Source organism: Panthera onca, chromosome C1 (assembly GCF_046562875.1).
Source record: "Panthera onca isolate mPanOnc1 chromosome C1, mPanOnc1 haplotype 2, whole genome shotgun sequence".
Classification (NCBI taxonomy): domain Eukaryota; kingdom Metazoa; phylum Chordata; class Mammalia; order Carnivora; family Felidae; genus Panthera; species Panthera onca.
The window spans coordinates 77,555,388-77,575,961 of record NC_138346.1 but is presented as its reverse complement, the minus strand read 5'-3'; the positions used below and the strand labels follow the sequence as shown (position 1 = coordinate 77,575,961).

Here is a 20,574-nt window from a genome sequence, read left to right as displayed (position 1 = left end):
ACTGTACTACAAGCCATTGCATTGTACACTTTAAATTAGTGAATTATATTGTCTATATGCTCTATCTCAATAAAGCTGTATTTTTAAAAGGGAGTTAGGAGTGGTGGCTTGGTGGCAACAGGGGAATTGGTAAGAAGTGAGTCAAATCTGAAAGCAGAGCCAATGGAATTTGCTGCATGATCAAATAAGAAATTAAAAAAAAGAAAAGAGAGAGAGTTCCATGGGAAACAATTGTTGTCAAGGATTTGGAGAAAAGGGAACCCTCTTATACTGTTGGTGGGATTGCAAACTGGTGCAGCCACTCTGGAAAGCAGTATGGTGGTTCCTCAAAAAGTTAAAAATAGTACTACCCTACAATCCAGCAATTACTCTACTAGGTATTTACCCAAAGGATACAAAAATACTAATTTGAAGGGATACATTCACCTCAATGTTTGTAGCAGCATTATCAACATTAGCCAAGTTATGGAAAGAGCGATGATTGGGTAAAAAGTTGTGGTATGTGTACAAATCTTGCCATTTGTAATGATGTGGATGGAGCTACAGAGTATTATGCTAAGCAAAATAAATCAGAGAAAGACAAATACTGTATGATTTCATTCATATGTGGAATTTAAGAAAGAAAACAAATGAGCATAAGGGGAAATAAAAGAGGCAAACCAAGAAGCAGACTTTTAACTATGGAGAACAAACTGATGGTTACAGAAGGGGACATGGGCAGGGGATCGGTTAAACAGGTGATGGATGTTAAGGCGGGCACTTGTGATCAGCACTGGGTATTGTATGCAAGTGATGAATCATTAAATTCTACACCTGGACATAAAGAAGAAGATTTACAAAAAAGAGCACAAGGTTTTTGACCACGCTATGTCAAATGCTGCTTAGGAGTTACGTAAAATGGTGCTTGAGGATTGACCATTGGATTTGACCATTACACTGACTGTATCCAATAAGGTTTCCATATAGTTGCAGGGGCTAAAGCCTTTTGGGTTTAAGAGAGAATAGGAGGTTAGGGATATGGGGTGTATAGACAGTGATTATACATAATTCTTTCCAGAAGTTTTGCTTCAAAGGTAAGCAGGGTGCTGGAAGAATCACTGAAGAGGGATGTGGGGTCAAATTAGTTTAAGAGTATTATTCATGTAGCATCTTCGTATTGGTAACGTTGACTTATTAAAGAAGAAAAAACGATGCAGAAGAGACAAGTGCAATCAGTGAAACGCTATGTGAGAGCAGAGGGTGTTGCCCTCCTAAAAGGACAGTCATCTGTTCTAGCCCTGGGACTTGCAGATTTAGGGTTGGCAGTAAATGGGAACAAGAAAATTCATAAATTCAATATGGCAGTAGGCAAAATACCCTTCTTATTGTTTATATCTTCTGTGCTAAGTGTAGAAGTGTAATGATAAGCTAAGAGGAAAAAGTGCGGAGATGGCCATCTGAGGAAGGCAAGCAAGGTGGAGATTGATTTGAGTAGGAACTGTTGCAGGATTGCAGCAAAGCACAGAGAGTCTACTTGTAGTGTGACGTGAGTTTATAGAGTTAAAATGAGAACGGGCAGCATATTCTGAGGAGGTTCTTTCTGGTGATGTTCGTCTATTTGCATGTTAGGAGTGGAATAGGGAAGAGTTGGATTTTTCACCTGGGTATTATTGATAAGGCTGCCATAACAAAGTATCACAGATTGGGTTGCTTACACACAGCAATTTATTCTGTCACAGATTGTAGAAGTCCAAAATCAGTGTGTTAGCAGATCTGATTTCATTCTGAGGTCTTTCTCTGTGGCATATAGGTGGCTGCCTTCTCTGTCTTCACATGGTCTTTCCTCTGTGTCCTAATTGCCTCTTCTTGTAAGGATGATTTGGATTAGGGAAAATGCATATGACCTCATTTTACCTTAATTACCTTTTAAAAGACTGTATCTCCAAATACAGCCACATTCTAAAATCTTGGAGATTAGGACTTCACATACAAATTCTGGCTTGGCAAAATTCAGCCCATAACAACCAGTGCTGGAGTTTTAAAAACGTAAAAATATTTGAGGGAGAATGGGGGTATATAAGAGATATGAATTATTGTTCTCATATAACTTACTATTTAACAAGGAGGGACAGACAATAAACAAATTTAAAAACTAATTTTTTTATATATGTTTGGGGGTAAGAGGTACAAAGGAGAAAGATTAAATGAGTTAAGAAATCCAGAGTGACTAAGTTGTGTGTATTATTTTTAATGGGTTGATAGGAAAGCTCACCAAGATTTGACATTTGAGCAGGGGGAAGTAAGATCTGAAGGAAATAAGAGCAGGCAGCCATAACCAACCACATCAGTGAACAGAGAAAATAGCATATGCGTACGCCCAGAGGCAAGGTATTTGTAAGGAACAGCCTGAGACCCAAGTCACCACCATAGAGAAAACAATGGTAGGAAAGGGGTAGAAAAGTATTAATCAGGGAATCAAATGATTGGTACATAAACATTTTGTTTTTGCCTTAAAAATATATATGTAATTTACACAGAATGAAATGCACAAATCTCAATTGTATAGTTCAACGAGTTTTGACAATTGCAAAATCCTGTGTAATTCATCTCCATCAAAAACTCTTCTAAATATATTTTGGATTATTAAATTTAAAATATTGTAATTTGTAATACTCATAAATAGTAATATTAAATATATTTGTGATGTTCATCTTGTCCCCCGACACCCTGAATACACACAGAGTATACGCTACTTCTGGAAAGGTGGGCAGAGAATTCTTACTCTTTTTCTCATTCTCTTGATGATTTCATGTTGATAATAATTTTACTGTTACTACTAATAATCGGTAATGTATATTGAGAACCTCCTAAGTTCCAGTCACTCTTATAAGAGTTTTGCATGTATTAATTAATTCAATACTCATCATAGGCTGTGAGGTAGCTATTATTGTTCATATTTTCTGAATAGAAAAACAGAGGCACAGAAGATTTAAATAACTTGAATTAAGCCATACAATTAGTGAGTGTTGGACTCAGATCCAACTCATGGCATTATAACTCTGCAATATATAATTTTAGATCTCATGCTAGGTTGCCTCCTAATAGTCAAATTTTATGTTATGAATATTCAAACTTTCCTTGGTTTAAATGCCAGTGAGGGCCTTTTGGTTTTGTTTTTTGTTTTTCTTTTTTTGCTTCTATTCCATTTTTCTCCCATAGGCATTCATTTAACATTATCTTTGCTTCTTTGTCTCATGGTATATCTTCCAGTGTGGTATGATTTTTAGAGTGGATCCTTTGTTTAAGCTATGGGTAGATCCCTCTAGGTCATTTTAATTTTTAACCTTCCTTCATACAAAGATCAGTCTTCCTGTCAATCATACCTGTGGCTAATGCAGCGCATTTTATTTTCAGTGCTTACACATTAGATTTATTAGTCTGTAAACCAGTTCTGCAAATTTGTCCAGTCATCAGCTCACAGAAACTCCTGCATAGCTATTTAAAACATTTGAGGTACGTTGGTGCCTGAACCTTCTGGGAGCACTACCAGCAGTCTTACACTAGTTCTCAGGATGCTTTGGCAGCCTCACATATAGCCTCACAAAATAGAATGAATAAATTTGCACCTATTATGCAATTTTTACGAAATAAAATAAATGAGTACAGATAAAAATATGTCTAATAGCAACTAAACTAGACTCTCCATGGAAGTGATAACCTCCGAATTTTAAAACAAAAAACTCTTTCTCCTTGTTTAAAAACATATTTACCAACTCCTAAGCTTTATCTAGATTGTTTTATATTTGAAATATGTTTTTGATAAAGATAGGAAGATGGTATATATCTTCAGACAAAAATCCTGTAACGCATCATAGAATATCTGATGGATATAATGATTGGTGGGCAAGAAGAAAAAGAAAGGCAATCTTAACTAGCAAGATGGTACTTGATGGCTTTCTCTTAAAAGTATTCCCACCTAGAGAAGTACTTTTAATTTAATTTTTTTTAACGTTTATTTATTTTTGAGACAGAGAGAGACAGAGCACGAACGGGGGAGGGTCAGAGAGAGAGGGAGACACAGAATCTGAAACAGGCTCCAGGCTCTGAGCTGTCAGCACAGAGCCCGACGCGGGGCTCAAACTCACGGACCGCGAGATCGTGACCTGAGCCAAAGTTGGACGCTTAACCTACTGAGCCACCCAGGCGCCCCGAGAAGTACTTTTAAAGAGAGAAGGAACTGTGCTCAAAAGATACTGGAACAATTAGGAAAGGGGCTGTGTTTTCAGATAGAAGAGCCTGTAGTTTATGCAAGTTAGTCATGCTCCACATTGGTTTGGCAAGACAGGGATATTGCAGAACTTGGATTTGGCTTCAGAAACTGAGAAGTGTTTGCAAATAAATAGAGGCTTACTGGAATAAAAACATAATACAGATGCTGATTCTCTTAAATAAACCTGGGCTACCAACTGTGCTTATGTTGGTTTGTGTTACTGTGTGTTTTGTACCATCCTTCTGCTCCCATCAGTTTTGTTCTCATGAAGAGTATTGGAATACAGTGTATGAGATTACCATTATGCAAGTGCCAGCAGATATGGCTCAATGAATGATGAAATTTAGTGCATTTTCAAGGTGGAGGCAGGTGTTTTCAAAGTAGAGATAGAATTCGAAACTTGAAATATAAATGAAAAAAATCACACAACAACTTAGTTTTATCAGTTAGAATAGTGGGATTAGACTTCTCTCAGTGCTAATGACTTGATACATAGCTCATTCAGGCTATGAAATTAGAATAATTTGAGTAATGCTTGAAATGGCAATAAGATATGATTTTGACTTTCTATTACAGCTAAAATTTATATTAAATTCTGAATAACATTAACTGTTAGGCTCTTATTAGGAAATGTCTTATCTTAGACATTTTAATATTTAAAGTTAAGCGATTTCAGATTTTTTATTATAATATTCTTTATATTTTCTTTTAAAAATGTTCTCATTCTTTATCTTGCGTAAGCCTTTACAATATTTTGCGAGCTGAATAGGACAGGAAATATGTTATAAATAAAGACAATGAAGCACAGAGAGGCAAAATCCTGACCCAAAGTCATCATTTCATTTTATTACAGAGCCAGGGATGGTGCTTTTATGCCTTTCATTATAGATCTTTATATAACATGTAAGATCTTTATGATAGGATCTTTTATTTTAAGATATTCCCATCTTAAATCTGGGGATGGCTATTTGGTAACCATAAGTGTTATATATACTTTTCTGTGGGACTTTTTTCTACAATAAACTGAAGAGAACTACTTCATCATAGGACCAAGAAACACAGAACATTTAACAGCTTGAATTGTTTCATACCTTGTATTCAGTAAAGCATGCATGCACAAAGTAACAGGAAATATGCGTCAGGGAATTCTTCACTTGTTACCAGGTTTAGAGGCTGAGTTCCAATGTTTAGTTATACACTTTACAGGAAAATGAAGTTGAAATGAAATAAAGTACATAATTAGCATGACATTTGTTTCCAGAAAAATCATCAGCAAACAGATAAACCCCACATATCCTATATTCTGTAGACTTGCACATTTTATACCTTTTTAAAAAAATATGCTGCATTAATGTAAATTTAATGTAGACAGTGAAGATAGACTCTGTTATGTTTTCAGCTGTCACTTTATGTAAATTTTGAATTCCTTGCTAGTCTGGATAGGTTGTTACAGGCAGTAGCCTTTGTATTGCTTTATGATGCAAAGTCAGCTGCTATTAATTTAAAGAGCATTTGCCTCAGCAAATTGCACTTTGATGTTTTTGAGACAGATATTTATGAAATATTCTGAGTACCTTTGTATTTTGTAGCTGTTCTTCTCAAATATCTTTCAAAATTGTATTACTTATTCACCTCAAAAATTTTAAGCTTCAGTTGATATTAAGTGTAGCAAATGGCATGAACCTATCTTTGGCCTGTTATATTTACGGTACATGACTTAACTGTCAATTTATTGTAAATGAATTAGCCAGGTAATTATTGCTTTTGATAGTGTAAATAAAACAAATATGTTTGTGGTATTAATTCTACATTTATTTAGAATACCTCTCAATAGGTAATTGTGCACATATCTGTATGCCTTTTAGAATTTGTGCTTTGGTTATTTGAAGTCACTTTAAACTAATATGTTGTCTCCCCTCTCATAATTTTTTGAATGTATGCTATCCATTCCAAATTACACATTTGTTGTGGATACTTTCTATGCAGACCAGATGGAGTTTTTAAGGTTAAGTAACTGATGAGTTATTTCGTGCAATGGTCCTTTTTGAGAATTTGAGACTTTATTTTGTTTTATACGTTAATAATTATCTGTCTTGCAAGATGCTTAACAAGCATTATTGTGGCTAGTCCTCATAGCAAATCTTAGGTTTGGCATTGTTATTCTCATTTTATAGTTGAGAAAACAGGCTTTTTAAAAAAGGGTCCTGCAGATAGGAGGTGAATAGACACAGGCCTATCTGTGTGTAAAGTCCAGTTGTTAGTCACTCCAATTTATTGTATCCCGGGATGATTTCTGTTTCGGCAGTTATTAGCTCCTCAAAAGTGCTGAATCAGGGTAAATTCAAGGATGCTCTGTTTGATAACCTACTGCTCTACAGAATATCATCATAGGGATTTTTAAGAAAAGAGTACAACCTGAAAAAATCAAATAGTTGTCAAGTGCCCAGCAGAGTAGTGACAGACCTAGGATTAGCTGGTAGCGTTTTAGCCACCTGGTTTGCTTACAGTTCTCACTTATTGAGGCTTTTCATTCTGAATTTGAAGGTCAAGTGCTTATAAATATGGGAACATTAAATAAATCATGTATTTCATGTTTTATCCCTTTATACTAAAAAAAAACCTATGCACTAATGGCATTTCTTTTCCTTCTTTTTTAATATAGTGGGATGCATCCTGCTTTTTTCCTGGAGTTCACCCCTGTGGCTTGGATTTATCACTGTAGCATCTGTCTTCGATCTATGTGTTAACTAGAAATCAAGGGAAGACATGAGGAGGTTTGTTTACTGCAAGGTGGTTCTAGCCACTTCACTGATGTGGGTTCTCGTCGATGTCTTCCTACTCCTGTACTTCAGTGAATGTAACAAATGCGATGACAAGAAGGAGAGGTCCCTGCTACCTGCACTCAGGGGTAAGTGCTTACAAAGCAAATGTTGCTTACAGAGATGACAGCTGTGGTGACTCTCGACAAAACGTGAAACTTTGAAGTAGGGATTTTTTTCAGCTCTTGCGTTAGCAGAGCATTTTGGCAGAACTATTAATGTACATTTAACCGGGGGAAAGTTACTTCCTTCTCTCAGCCTCAGGTGTCCTGTTGGCAGAAATGAGAAGAGTTAAGTAACCTCTAAGGTACCTTCCAATTTCATAATTCCAGTGTTCTGTGACTGTATGGAAAGAATAATTTAGTGAACATTCGATTGGACAGAATTTAAAATTTAGGCCTCCAGAAGCAAAAACCCTTGGAGGCTAAGCACCTAACATACAAGGGGACAACTACTTAAGTAAGATGGTGGGGGTTGTAGCAAAATGCAAGGACACATGACACCCAGACTTCCAGAAGCAATAAACAGATGAACAAACAAACAAACAACTTTTTAAACAAAACGCATGTTGATGGCCAGATTCAGATTCAACAACCAAATTATTGCCTTGTGTTAAGTGCAAAAGGTAATGTCAGGTACAGGATAACATCACTTTAACTCAGTATTTCCCTCTTTAGGGATCGGTTTCATTGACAGGATAAGAGTGAATGATAAAGAAACGTAAAGATTTTTATACATGGTGGTTTATTAAGTCAAGTCATAGGGATTCATTTTCTGCAGTTTATTAGTGTGACAAAAAGTAAGCCTTCAGTTCCATTTGAAATGTTTGTACCTTTTGGGGCACCTGGGTGGCTCAGTCGGTTAAGCATCCAACTTTCATTTAGGTCATGATCTCACGGTTCATGAGCTTGAGTTCCTCATTTGGCTTTGCACTGACAGCTCAGAGCCTGGAGCCTGCTTCAGATTCTGTGTCTTTCTCTCTCTCTCTCTCTCTGCCCCTCCCCCGCTCATGTTCTGTCTCTCTCTCCCTCTCAAAAATAAATAAAACATTAAAAAAAATTAAAAAAATTAAATGTTTGTACCTTTTGGAAAAGTAAATCTAAATGACTGGCTTGAGATTTGCATTTATTTGCAAAAAGCAGATACAGTCTGCTTTTAATGTTACAGATATTTTTGAGGTCATCTATGAATCAAAATATGTTAATAAGCAACTGTTGGTTATATGAGGCTTGGGAAACACAGAAGAGCATTTCCAAAAATTAGTTTTTGTGAAAAAGTATTTTGGACATTTTTTTTTTTTTTTTTTGCATCAGATTGTAGCAGTGCTCTTACTCAATTGGGGGTATTCTGATGATCTTCCTCTTTGTGAAATGAGTTTCTTTCACTGTAGTTTTTGCCTAGCACAAAAAATTGAAAGTACCTTGGAAGTGACTGAGCCTCGACCCATTTAGGTAGTTTATATGCATATTTTATGCCTTTATACTAGAATTATTCAAAGAGGAGAACTTTATGAGTCTATCGGTTTTTGATAAATGAACATGAGGATTGATATGCTGATCTTTGGTTAAAATCCCAGAAAAAAATCCTCCTTCTCTGCTTCTTTGTTAACTCAGTTGAGCTGCTGCTTGGCTGAAAGTGGATATGTGGTTTGTTGGGTCTCATCAGTTTGGAATGATCACTTTGTCATTTGTTGAATAGAGACTTCTAGATTGGTCACAAAAAAAAATGTCATAATCTGATTCAGCAAAACTATGACAGCTTATTCTGCAAGTACCAAAAAAGTACAGCTTTGCTGATTTAAGTCCTTAATGCTCAGTCTTAAATCTCAAAATGTGAAATTTAATGATGCAAGGCAAAAATAGTAATTTTTCCTTATACTTAAGTTGTAAAATTAAACTATATTCTCCTTATTTTTAAGACTTAGTTAATGCTGTACATTAATATTTGTCTTGAATAAATGGGACTAAACTATAGGGTTTTAATTTTATTTTCTAATGTTACTTATTATTTCAGAATATTGCTCTATATAGGAATTTCTCCACATATTTAAAATAGTAACTTATTTACAGGCAGATGATGCTGTGCAAAGCGTATGTGCCTCAAAATTTCATGTCCTGCACATGTTAGAAACAGTCTTTTTGACTTAAAAAAAATGTTGATCCTTTTGGACTTAGGTGTCTCCATTATTTAAAAAACAAGGTTTTGTACTAGGTGATTTCTCAGATCCCTTTTAGTGCTAAATTTTAAACTGGTTTAAAGTACCCAATACTGGCATACACTATGAATTCATTTTTAAGATACACGTATTAATTTATTTATCAATTCATCAATTATTTAAGTGCCTATTGGGTCAACATTTTGTACACCTTAAACTTATATAATGTTCTATGACAATTATATCAAAAAAAAAGAAAAGAAGGGAAAAGCCCAGTGATGGACAAAGGAAGACAAATTTCAAGCACCAGGACTTCTGAGTTCACAGTTAGTACAGATTGCCACATAGTTAAAAGCCCAGATTTTGTTCATCAACCTGGTCCTTGTCTCCTCCCCCTTGATCCAGTTGTATGACTTTGGCAAATCCCTTGGCAAAATCTTAATGTTTTCACTTCAGATCAGAACCTGAGAGATAGTAATTCTGCTTCACAGGGTTGCCTTGAGAATTAAATAGGATAATATGCATAAACCGTACAGTGAAGTATTGGTTCATGATAACCCTTTATCAATATCTGCTAAATGTTGTGAAGGTGCATGTATAGTCTGGATGATGCTCCAGACAGACTTTGCTCTTCAAGGTGAGTCAGGTCCCCAGTGGGGCATGTGTGGGGGGGTAGTGGTTATTTTGGGTGTAGCCCCGAAGGAGGAAGTAACTCAAATAAAATATTTGTTAAGTATCTACTACCTGCTAAGACCTGGTGGTATAAAGGAACTGAGGTTCCTACTATCTGGAACTTATAGTCACTAATAAAGTAAACATTTCTCTCTCCCTCTCTCTTAGTCTCTCTCTCTCCCTTTCTCTCTGTAAAAACATAATTTAGAAATGATTACGAAGCATAATGTGTGCAATGGATATTAGGATGAGGAAGAGGGATGCTCTCAGTAGGAAAATGTGTCTAGATTCTTAGATAACATTTCACAGAGGCTGTGGCATTTAAGCTGAGTCTAAATTATGCAAGTAGGAAATAGCTAATTAGAGAAGAAGGTACTAAAATTTTTATGAAATAATAGAGATTACAGGATAATTCTGAATGAGATAATACAGAACTCTTATAAGATTAGTAAGACTGTAATATTGGTACAAGAGATCACAATGGGTAGACAAATTGCCTAATGGAATCGCATACACTCTAGAAGTAGACTTATGCATATTTGGGCATTCAGAATGTGACAGGAGCACTGCAGATCAATGGCAGAGAGAAGGGCTTTTCAATAAATGGATCTAAAAATAAAATGGTAATTGATGTGGAAAGCATGAAATTGGATGCCTACCTCATGTCATAAACCACGACAAACTTTGGCTTTATTAATGTTAACAATAAAACTAAAACTTTTAGCAGAAAAGTATTTGGACATAAGACTTTGAATTAAGGGAGAATTGTAAAAATACTAAACAAATAACATTGACCATAAAGAAAATTATTGATAAATTTAACTATATTAAAATTGAGAAAGTTGTTTCATTCAAATATGCCTTAAAAGAGAAGTTACAAACTGTAAATGTTAAAAGAGCATGCAACTGAGAAATTATTAAGTGTATGTATGTATATACAGATGTGTATATGTGTGTGTGTGTATATATATGTATATATATACATATATATATATATATATATATATCCTATTAATAAGAAAAGTACAAATAACCCAATAAGAAAAAAAAATGGGCAACAGCCATGAAGAGACACTGCTTAGAAAGGGAACACATATAGCAGAAAAAACTTATGAAGAAATATTTAACATCAACTGTGATCAGGGAAACACAGCCCGAGGCTACAACGACATATTATATCAATTCAGTTGGCAAAAATCAAAAAGGTTGATAATACCAATTGTTAGAGGTTATGCATCTCCACATTTTTTATAACTTTAGATAACAGTTTATTTCTGAAATCTAAACATTGATATGTAACCCATGAATTGTTATCATATACTTAAGCAAATTTCTTCCACGTAGAAAAATATCTCATAGTACTCCTGTACATAAAAGTAAAAGCTGAGAATAACCCATGGACGCATCAATGGGAAAGCTGATGAATGAATTGTGATATATTAATGCAAGAGAATAGTACATATATTTTACAATGAATCTATGAATGAATTTTGATAATACAGTAGTAAATTTTATCCCTCAAAAATGATAAATAACATGGTGCAGTTTTAAAAGCTGTAAAAATTTTTAAAAATTGCATTTTAAGAATATGTAGAAATGCAGCAAGACTGTATAAAGTGAGCAAGTTTAATTATGATAATAGGATTTAGGATGTTTATTGTCATGTGTTGGATGGGACAGGGTCATGAGATGGGGATGAACATTTTGACTGAATGTGGGGCATTAGTAGTGCCCTAGATTTGTTTTTGATGGGGGTTTTTAATGTGTTTGTTACAGTATATGGATAACAAATGAGTAAGAGCCAGTGAATGGATTTAAAAATTGGGAACCCAATGAATGGCTTTAAAAGCGAGCAGATATGATTTCCTTTATGTTATGGAAAGATCAGTATGGATTCAGTATGGATTCAATTGTGGAGAATGGATTGGAGAAGAAACAGTCTCATTAGGGAGGTTGGGTAGGAAGTTGTGGTAGTGTTCCATCAATTTTGTGTAGGCAGTGATGCCTACTTAGAGCAGAGGAATGGTGGCGAGGTGTTACGGAAGTGGATAAAATGAAGAGGTATTTGAGATATGGGAGCTGGATGCATGACTGGCTCTGGCAGGTGTAGGATATGGGAGCGTCAAGGACAAGTCTTGGGTTTCTTGAGGGCATTGTTTGGCCCAGTTTCCTCAAAGGGAAAAATGTAGGAGGAGAGGATTTGAGAGCAGACAGAAGTTTATTTTAGATAGGTTGAATGTGAGACACCTGTTAGGCAACTAAATGGAATTGTTCAGTAGGAAGTTGGCTACATTAAACTCCAATATCAAACCATCACTTTTATGGAAACTTTTTTTCTAAAATAGATTACATTCTTCTTTATTAAATAAGGCATATGGGATATAATTGAATCTTTGTTACTGAGTCAGCGTTATCATTTTTTAACATCAATTATTGAATGATGCTTTTTTAAAAAAAAGATTAAAAGATTATTTCAGGGACTTTATGGGAGCATGCAGACCTGTTCCAATATTAAATCCAGACACGTAAATCCTTTTTCTTCTTCTATTTTCTAAAGGATTGCTTTTTGGTGACATAAGTACTTGTTAGGGGAGGATCTTAACTTTTTATGCCACCCTGGGGCCACCTGGAACTAAAATGTACTGAAGGATATTTCGAACTCCTAAATGGCATGGAATACTAACTAGTGGTACTCCCAATTTGGAAGAATTAGATATTTGAGAGAATAGGCATTTAAAAAGACCAGTGCTGCGGCAGTGCACCTAGATACATTGTGGACAAATTTGAGGTCATGTGGCAGGTTTGCTTGAGCACTCTATCATAGTGGGTCCTACTCCTGGCTGCACTACTAACAGCCTATATCTGAAGGCAAGTTAATTCATCTCTCTGGGCCTCAGTTGCCATCTGTGAAATGAAGTGAATATGAGTCATGATTTTAAAAATCATGCTGGTCTTTAAATGAATGATTATATGTTTATAGCTCCCCCCCCCCCAATGAAAATATGAAAAGTGAACTCTTTTACTGTCTAGTTTTTGGTCAGTCTACAAATAATGTGTGGCCCAAGAGGAGAAGTAGTGATATGGAGGTGACATGATGGATGGATTTTGCTTAGAAACCCCAGAGGGGTTCTTATCATTACAGAGAACAGGAAGGATATAAAGTTATGATATTCAAGACAGGGGGGAACCTAGCTTTCTTTACGGATCCTGATATTAGTATATTATGCATACTTAGGTATGTGTATAGTATATTACACATACTTAGGGAATGAAATGAAATTTACTTTAAAAGGGAGGGGGTTTCTGGGGCACCTGGGTGGCTCAGTTGGTTAAGCATCCAACTTTGGCTCAGGTCATGATCTCACAGTCTGTGAGTTCGAGCCCCGCATTGGGCTCTGTGCTTACAGCTCAGAGCCTGGAGCCTGCCTCGGATTCTATGCCTTGTTCTCTCTCTGCCTCTCCCCCACTTGTGCTCTGTCTCTCTCTGTCTCTCAAAAATAAATGAATGTAAAAATAAAAACTTTTAAAGCGAGGGGGTTTCTAAGAAAGAATTGTTGCTTGTATGTAAACAAGGATAAGCACATAAGCCAATAATGATCAGAATAACAGTAATTATAAACTGTTAACTATTCTCCATTAGTTACAAATGTTAACTCATTAATTTTTTAACAAAATATTTGTGAAGTAGGCATTATTCTTTTACATATGAAGAAACTGAGGCAGCGTAAGTATATGGGAAAATACTCCCGTGTTTTCTTTTACTCACACATAGAATACAACAGTTCCAGATGTGTGGGCTTTATCTCCACACGAAGCTATTGTCTACATTAGTTGAGGGTCCTGTAATCCTGATACTATCTCCTGGAGTGAGCATCAGACCTCACAAGATAAGGGCTCATCCCATAAGAGTTCTCCCACTTCAGACACCAATCTCAAGTCCCAGACTGTCACCTGTACTCTTGACACACCAGTTGTGAATTGGGGTTTCTAGGACTCCCTTTTTAAGTTTGCTAATTTGCTAGAGTGCCTCATAGAAATCAGAGAAATGGCTAGTTACATTTACTGGTTTATTATAAAAAATATAATAAAGGGCATGAACGAACAACCAGATGAAGAGATGTATCTACATAGGGTGAATAAAGTTCAGAAGGGTCCCAAAGGAAGGAACTTCTGTTCCCATTGGATTTGGTGTGTGCCATGTCCTGTCAGGTTGACGTGTTTACCAACCCAGGAGTCTCTGAACTCTGTGTTTTTGGGATTTTTATGGAGGCTACATCTCATAGAAGTGACCAATCATTAACTCAATCTCTAGCCCCTCTCCCCTTCCCAGAAGATAGAAGTGAGGCTGAGAGATCCAGGCTTCTAATCATGGCTTGGTCTATCTGGTGACCAGCCCCCAGCCAGGAGCCAATTAGATGGCCACCAAGTGTTGCCTTATTAGGACAGAAACCACTTCCATCACGCAGGAAATTGCAAGAGATTTAGGAGCTTTGTATCAAAGACCAAATATTAGAACAAGAGATGCTCCTAGTGCTGTTATCATTTAGAAAATTACAAGGGTTAGAGGTGCTGTGTGTGTGTGTGTGTGTGTGTGTGTGTGTGTTATATAGAGTGAGTTTAAGGGGGAGTGCCAGAATTTTCACAACCAATAGAATAGGATTTGGTTATTAAGGTATTGGTTATTAACACTTTTATTACATAAAGTACTCTGTTATCAATAAATGTCAGTTTGTACTAGTACCATTCTTTCATTGGGATACCAGTATGGAGTACATATTCTGAAAACTTGAACTGAGTGTTTTGTCTTTACTCTCAGAGGCACTGTAGACCCTGCCAGGTCTCCCTGGCTAGTAAGATGTATAAATTCCAATGAGGAAAATATTTCCTAGGGATCCTCTGTTTTCAGATCATTTATCTAACACTGTCACCTTATCTGGCATTTTAAGGTTTTACAAAGTTGCTGTTAACCCTTTGTGTCGCTTAAGACCTTTTCACTGCTGCTCTGAATTAGGGGAAATGAAGAAAATGAGTGGAATTGCTGACCAGTAACCCCAATTTAATACTTCCATGTTTCCCTTCATTCTGCCTGGGAGAATGACTTGTTTTGTTTTGCTTTGTTTTGTTTTGTTTTGTTTTGTTTTGTTTCCTCATAAATCCAAGGACGTCACAGGTAGCCTTGTTCTCTTGGAATCCTGACAGTGGGCTATTGCATCAGTCTTTTATTTCTTTCTAGATGATCTCCTCATTACATTAACACCCATCCATGTAATCATTTATGAAACAGTGAATGTTTGATTAATCTTTGGTGCTTTAAAGAAGAATTCCTGTGTACAGGTGTGAGGGAAAACTGAAAACTGGTAAAGTGTTAAAACTAACACCAAATTTTCCTTTTTTTTTCAAAATAAAAATATGGTTTCAACTCTTGGGGGCAGGGTAGAAAAGTGAAATTGATTAAATACATTGTCAGTATTGGAATCGCCCTGAATGAATTATGATGACTGCTGGAGCTCTCAGGCAATAATATTTATAGTCGTTCAAAAAGTAGGACATATCGACACAGTTAGAGTGGAGAACATGTATTTCCCAGATAGGTTTCAATCAGATTTATAAATAGTTTTCAAAAATCAATAGGCCTTATAGAATTATGACCTTTGATATTTTCTTCGGCCTTCTATACTTTATCCACAAGTCCCTCTGATCTCTCTTTCAGACCGCATTGATATATCAATGTTGGGAATGAAAATAAATTATAATAATGAACTATTATTTTATAATTTAAAATAAATTACAATAATGAACTATTATTGAGTGTACTTTTTCAGGTTACTATCTGACACAGTAAACTTAATTTTACATGTATATATATAGTTTTGATTAATTCTTAGTGTAGCATTGAGGAAAGGTACCATTATTATCCTCATTTTCATAGGTGAAACTGAGACCTCAAATGGTTAATTGAATTCCCCAAGGTTGCAAAACTGGTATGAAGGAAAAAGGGACTCACAACCTGGTTTGTCAGACTTCTGAGCCCGGACCTTGAACTGTATTCTGTGTCCCTGAATTAGGTGTGCCTAGACTCCTTTTACAGAAAACAAATAAATAGCATTTATGTGCTATTTATGAAATATTTACATAAATACGGGTATTTCTAGAGTACATAGAAGGAGGTAGCCACCGACCTTGGGGAAAAAATGTCTTAGTTAATATACTTAAGAGACAAGTATTCTGACAGGCACTTTGTCTTATTTCAGACTTTAGCAATTTTGCAATTATTAAATTTCTACAGTATATTATGTTGCAGTTTTCCTCAGCACTTGTCTTTGGGGCTAAGCCTCTGACGTCTTAGAAAGAAGAGTTAAATTTATGAACAGTAGTGAAACATTAATTTTTTTTCAAAGCTTAATAAGACCAATTGATACAATTCTTTCATCCATTTATTCACTAGAAGTACTGGCTGGATACTCAGAAATATACAGAATTTAGTCAAATAAAACATCTGTCTTCAAGAATTGCAGCCTAGTGGAGATATGACATGTACGTACATGATGTGTATATAAATAACTACATTACGCAATAGAAAGTAGTGGCTGTTGAGAGAAGGATACCAAATGAATTACTAGGAGAGGACTTGAAGTATATAAATTATGTGGACTTGTGAAAATTGGGAGGGAGTGAATACAGGAGGAAATAAAGTGCCGTTTTCAAAGTGAGGATGTAAGAGGACAGTGAATTGATTGATTGAAGCAGAATCAGACATAAAGGGAATTTCTAGATTTTATATTGAAAGTTGGGAGACAGATTTTAAAGGACTTTGAATGCTGGAGAAAAAAGTTTCTAACTTTGTTTTCTAGGAAATGGGGCACCACTGAAGGTTTCTGGAAAAGAAAGTTATGTTGATCATCAGCTGAGGGTTAGCAGAGAGTGAAATGGTGTCATATATATATACACACACACACACACACACATATATATATATACATACACGTATATATATACATATATGTATATATATATATATTACACGTATATATATATACACACACACACACACATACATACACATATATTTAAATTGTTCACTTTGCAAATTCGTTGGTAGGCACAAGAAAATTTTATGTTTTGTAGTATCAAATTTAGATAGTTTTAATAAGTTTTCTACTCAAATCTTAACTAATTCAGTATTAAACAAGCTGAGCCAATTCTTTCAAGGCTTGATTTGCATCGGAGCTGGGGATAGAGAGATAAAGAAGCCATTCTTGTTCTCTTGTTTAGGAAAGGGAGAAAATAATTCAGAATTGTATGAATGAAATGTCAGCATATCAATGCTGTACTATCAGGAGGGGAGAGAATTTATGACATAAAAATAAAAAAAGAAAAAGAAAAAAGTATCAATAAGACACTATCTGTCTTTTGATGGCAAGATCTAATTTTCAATTCCATAAAGACTTGAGTTGATTGACGGATAAAACTATTTGCATATTAACCCACCAATAAATGGGAATGGGCAAATTTTATCTCTAATCATTGGAAACATTTTTACTAAAGAGCTATGTTGCAGCAGAGACAATTGGCTAAATAGAATTTTTATCAGTTTTGTCCACTTCTGTCCTTAGCACCTGAAACACTACCTGGTTCATTGTGGATGCTCAAAGAATAATTATTGAATGAATAAAGAATAGAATGTGTCATCAGCTTGATACTTTCCAAGTGTTCTCATGATTATAGGATATCCAGTTTAGGTTGATAATTAAGAAATTTGGAATAACTCACTTATCACGGCAAAAGTATTTTTTGTTGTTTACATACCTGGTCCAAACTACTTCTTTTATCCTTTATTGGTGTATTTTACAACCCAAATGATATATTTATAGCCAGGGGACCATCTTTTTTCTTTCACAATTTGTCTTGTGTTACACTATATATACTGTCTCTGATGCAGAGGCATGTAAGATAACTGCATATTGACATGTGGTATTTCTCTGGATCGAGCATGTGTATCATGTGAGATATGTGGAATGAATCAATACATAGAGGACACAGAGGAATGTTTATGAAAATTAGATTAAGGAATTTTGAGAAAAAAAAAGATGTAGATATATGGTATATTTAATTAATCTGTGAAAAGAAGCTAGGGGAAATGGAGATGACAGAAAACAAATATTAGAAAGTAATATTGGAAAGCTTTAGAAATGAAAAATCCAATCAAAAAGGAAAATTACCAAGGATAAGTTGTACAACAGGACCCATGGTTAGTCAGTTATCAAGGGTATATGTAAATATAGCTTTGGGAATGAATGAGGATAGTATTTGGTTAAAGAATATTTTTGTAATCAATTTTGTTGAGGTATAATATAATGCTCAACTTTAAGTATCCAGTTGAAAGAGTTTTGACAAAGAAATCCTGGGGTTCAACCTCACAATCAGGTATGTCCCCCCCCAAAATTCCTTCACACCCCTGTGCAGGCAATTCCTCCGACCTAGCCACACAACCACTGATCTGGTTTTGGTGACTGTTGGTTAGTTTTGCTTATTCTAGAACATCTGACCAATGGAATGTACAGTATGAGCTCCTGTGTAGCTGGTGACTTTTGCTCAGCATAAGGATTTTAAGATTACTCCGTGCTATTGAGTGCATCAGTCGTTACTGCTGAGAAGTCTCCTATTACTTCTTGCATACACTACAATTTGTTTACCCTTTCGCCTGATGATGGACATTTGGGTTTGTTCAATACCTGTTATGACTAAAGCTGCTGCATTTGTACAAGAATCTTTGTGTGGACATATGTTTTCACAACTCTGGTAAATATCAAGGAGTGATAGTGCTGAATCACAGGCTAAGTGTATTTTACTTTGGTGACATAATGCCAGTTTATTTCTTCAGGTTGTTAAACTATTTGCTTTTCTCATCAGTGACATAGGAGAGAGAGGTCTGGTTACTCCACATCCTGGCCAACATTTCATAGCCAATGCTTTTAATTTTAGCTATTTTTGTAAGCGTGTGATAAATATCTCATTTGAGTTAATTTGCATGCCTGGTAACTAGTGATACTGAATAACTTGTCATGTTTTTGTTGGCCAGTCTTCTTTTATGAAGTGTCTGTCATATTCTTCTGCCTATTTTGTAATTGGGTTGTTTGTGGCTTGCTTTAAAAAAAATGGTATCTTTTAAAGAGCAGAGATTTTTAATTTTGATGAAGTCCAGTGTATCATTTTTATTTCTTTTATGGTTCCTTTTGTGTCCTATCTAAGAAATCTTTGCCTATGCTAAGGCCATGATGACTTTCATCTGTATTTTCCCCAGAAGATTTATAGTTTTAGCCTTTAAGCTTTGAGTTAATTTTTGTGTATGATGTGAGAAGAGTCAAGATTACTTTTTTCCTAAAATAAAAACCCAGCTGTTCCAGAAACATTTGTTCCTTGAAGATAAAAAAAGGCATGGATTTTCGAAATCAGCATGATATTTTCATGTAATACTCCCCAGTATATACCTATACATTTTCCTATTATATGTATGACTTGGGTTCAAATACTTGAGTTTACTTTCTAGAATTCATTTCATATTATCCTTACTGGTGTATTTATTATGTAGCTTGAAAAGTATCCAAAATGTTACTAACCAAATCTTCCTTAGACATTTTTTTATTAAAAAAAATTATTTTTAATGTTTATTTATTTTTGAGACAGAGAGAGACACAGCATGAGCAGGGAAGGGGCAGAGAGAGAGGGAGACACAGAATGTGAAGTAGGCTCCAGGCTCTGAGCTGTCAGCACAGAGTCCGACGCGGGGCTCGAACTCACGAACTGTGAGATCATGACCTGAGCTGAAGTCGGATGCTTAACCGACTGAGCCACCCAGGCGCCCCTAGACATTTTTTTTAAAATTTGTTTTCATGTTTATGTATTTTGAGAGAGAGAGAGAGGGAGTGAGCACACACACACTGAGGAGGGGCAGACAGAGAGAGAAAGAGAGAGAGAGAATCCCAAGTAAGCTCTGTGTTGTCAGCGCAGAGCCCACATGGGGCCCCATCCACAAACCATGAGATCATGACCTGAGCTGAATCAAGAGTTGGACACAACTGACAGAGCCACCCAGGTGCACCTAGACATTTGGATTTGAAGGCAAATGGAAATCTAATATAAAACTATGTTTAAAAATATAGTAATATTTTTTTCTGATAATAAAATTAATAAATATTGTAGAACAATTTTAAATACAAATAAAAATAAAGAAGAAAGATAACCAGGAATTCCATCCAGAAATTGGCATCATAAAATAAAATTTAATATTTTAATTTTTTGATGAATATAGCATGAGCATTTTGTTCTGCATGAAATATTTGTTCAAAACATGATTTTAGCCATTGCATAATAGTTTATCATATGTATAAACTATAATTTTCATAATGAAGTACTTTTTAATTTTTATAGATTACTTGTATTTTTTTTTACCACAAAATAATGTTATAAACACCTTTAGGAAGTTTGAAATATTGAAAATGTTGCTAATTATATACTTAGGTTAGATTTTTGGTTGTGGGATTTACTTTTTTCAAGGCATACATATTTTTAAAAGGCTTTTCATAGATATTTCTGATGACTTCCTGTAAAGCCTTTTAATCTTCAAATCTCATCATCAATGTATGAGGACACTTATCTCACCACACTATTTATAATTTAAT

At 35.3% G+C, this 20,574-nt stretch overlaps 1 protein-coding gene across 4 annotated transcripts in view; it reads left to right on the top strand.

The window, feature by feature from the left end:
* GALNT13 (polypeptide N-acetylgalactosaminyltransferase 13) overlaps positions 1-20,574 on the top strand; it is a 541,337-nt gene that overhangs the window by 61,889 nt on the left and 458,874 nt on the right. For all 4 annotated transcript variants that reach the window (XM_060626627.3, XM_060626625.2, XM_060626624.2 and 1 more), the window contains exon 3: positions 6,912-7,157. In XM_060626627.3, the coding sequence (XP_060482610.1) occupies positions 7,016-7,157 (142 nt within the window). In that variant the 5' untranslated portion in view covers positions 6,912-7,015. The remainder of the gene's footprint in view (positions 1-6,911; positions 7,158-20,574) is intronic.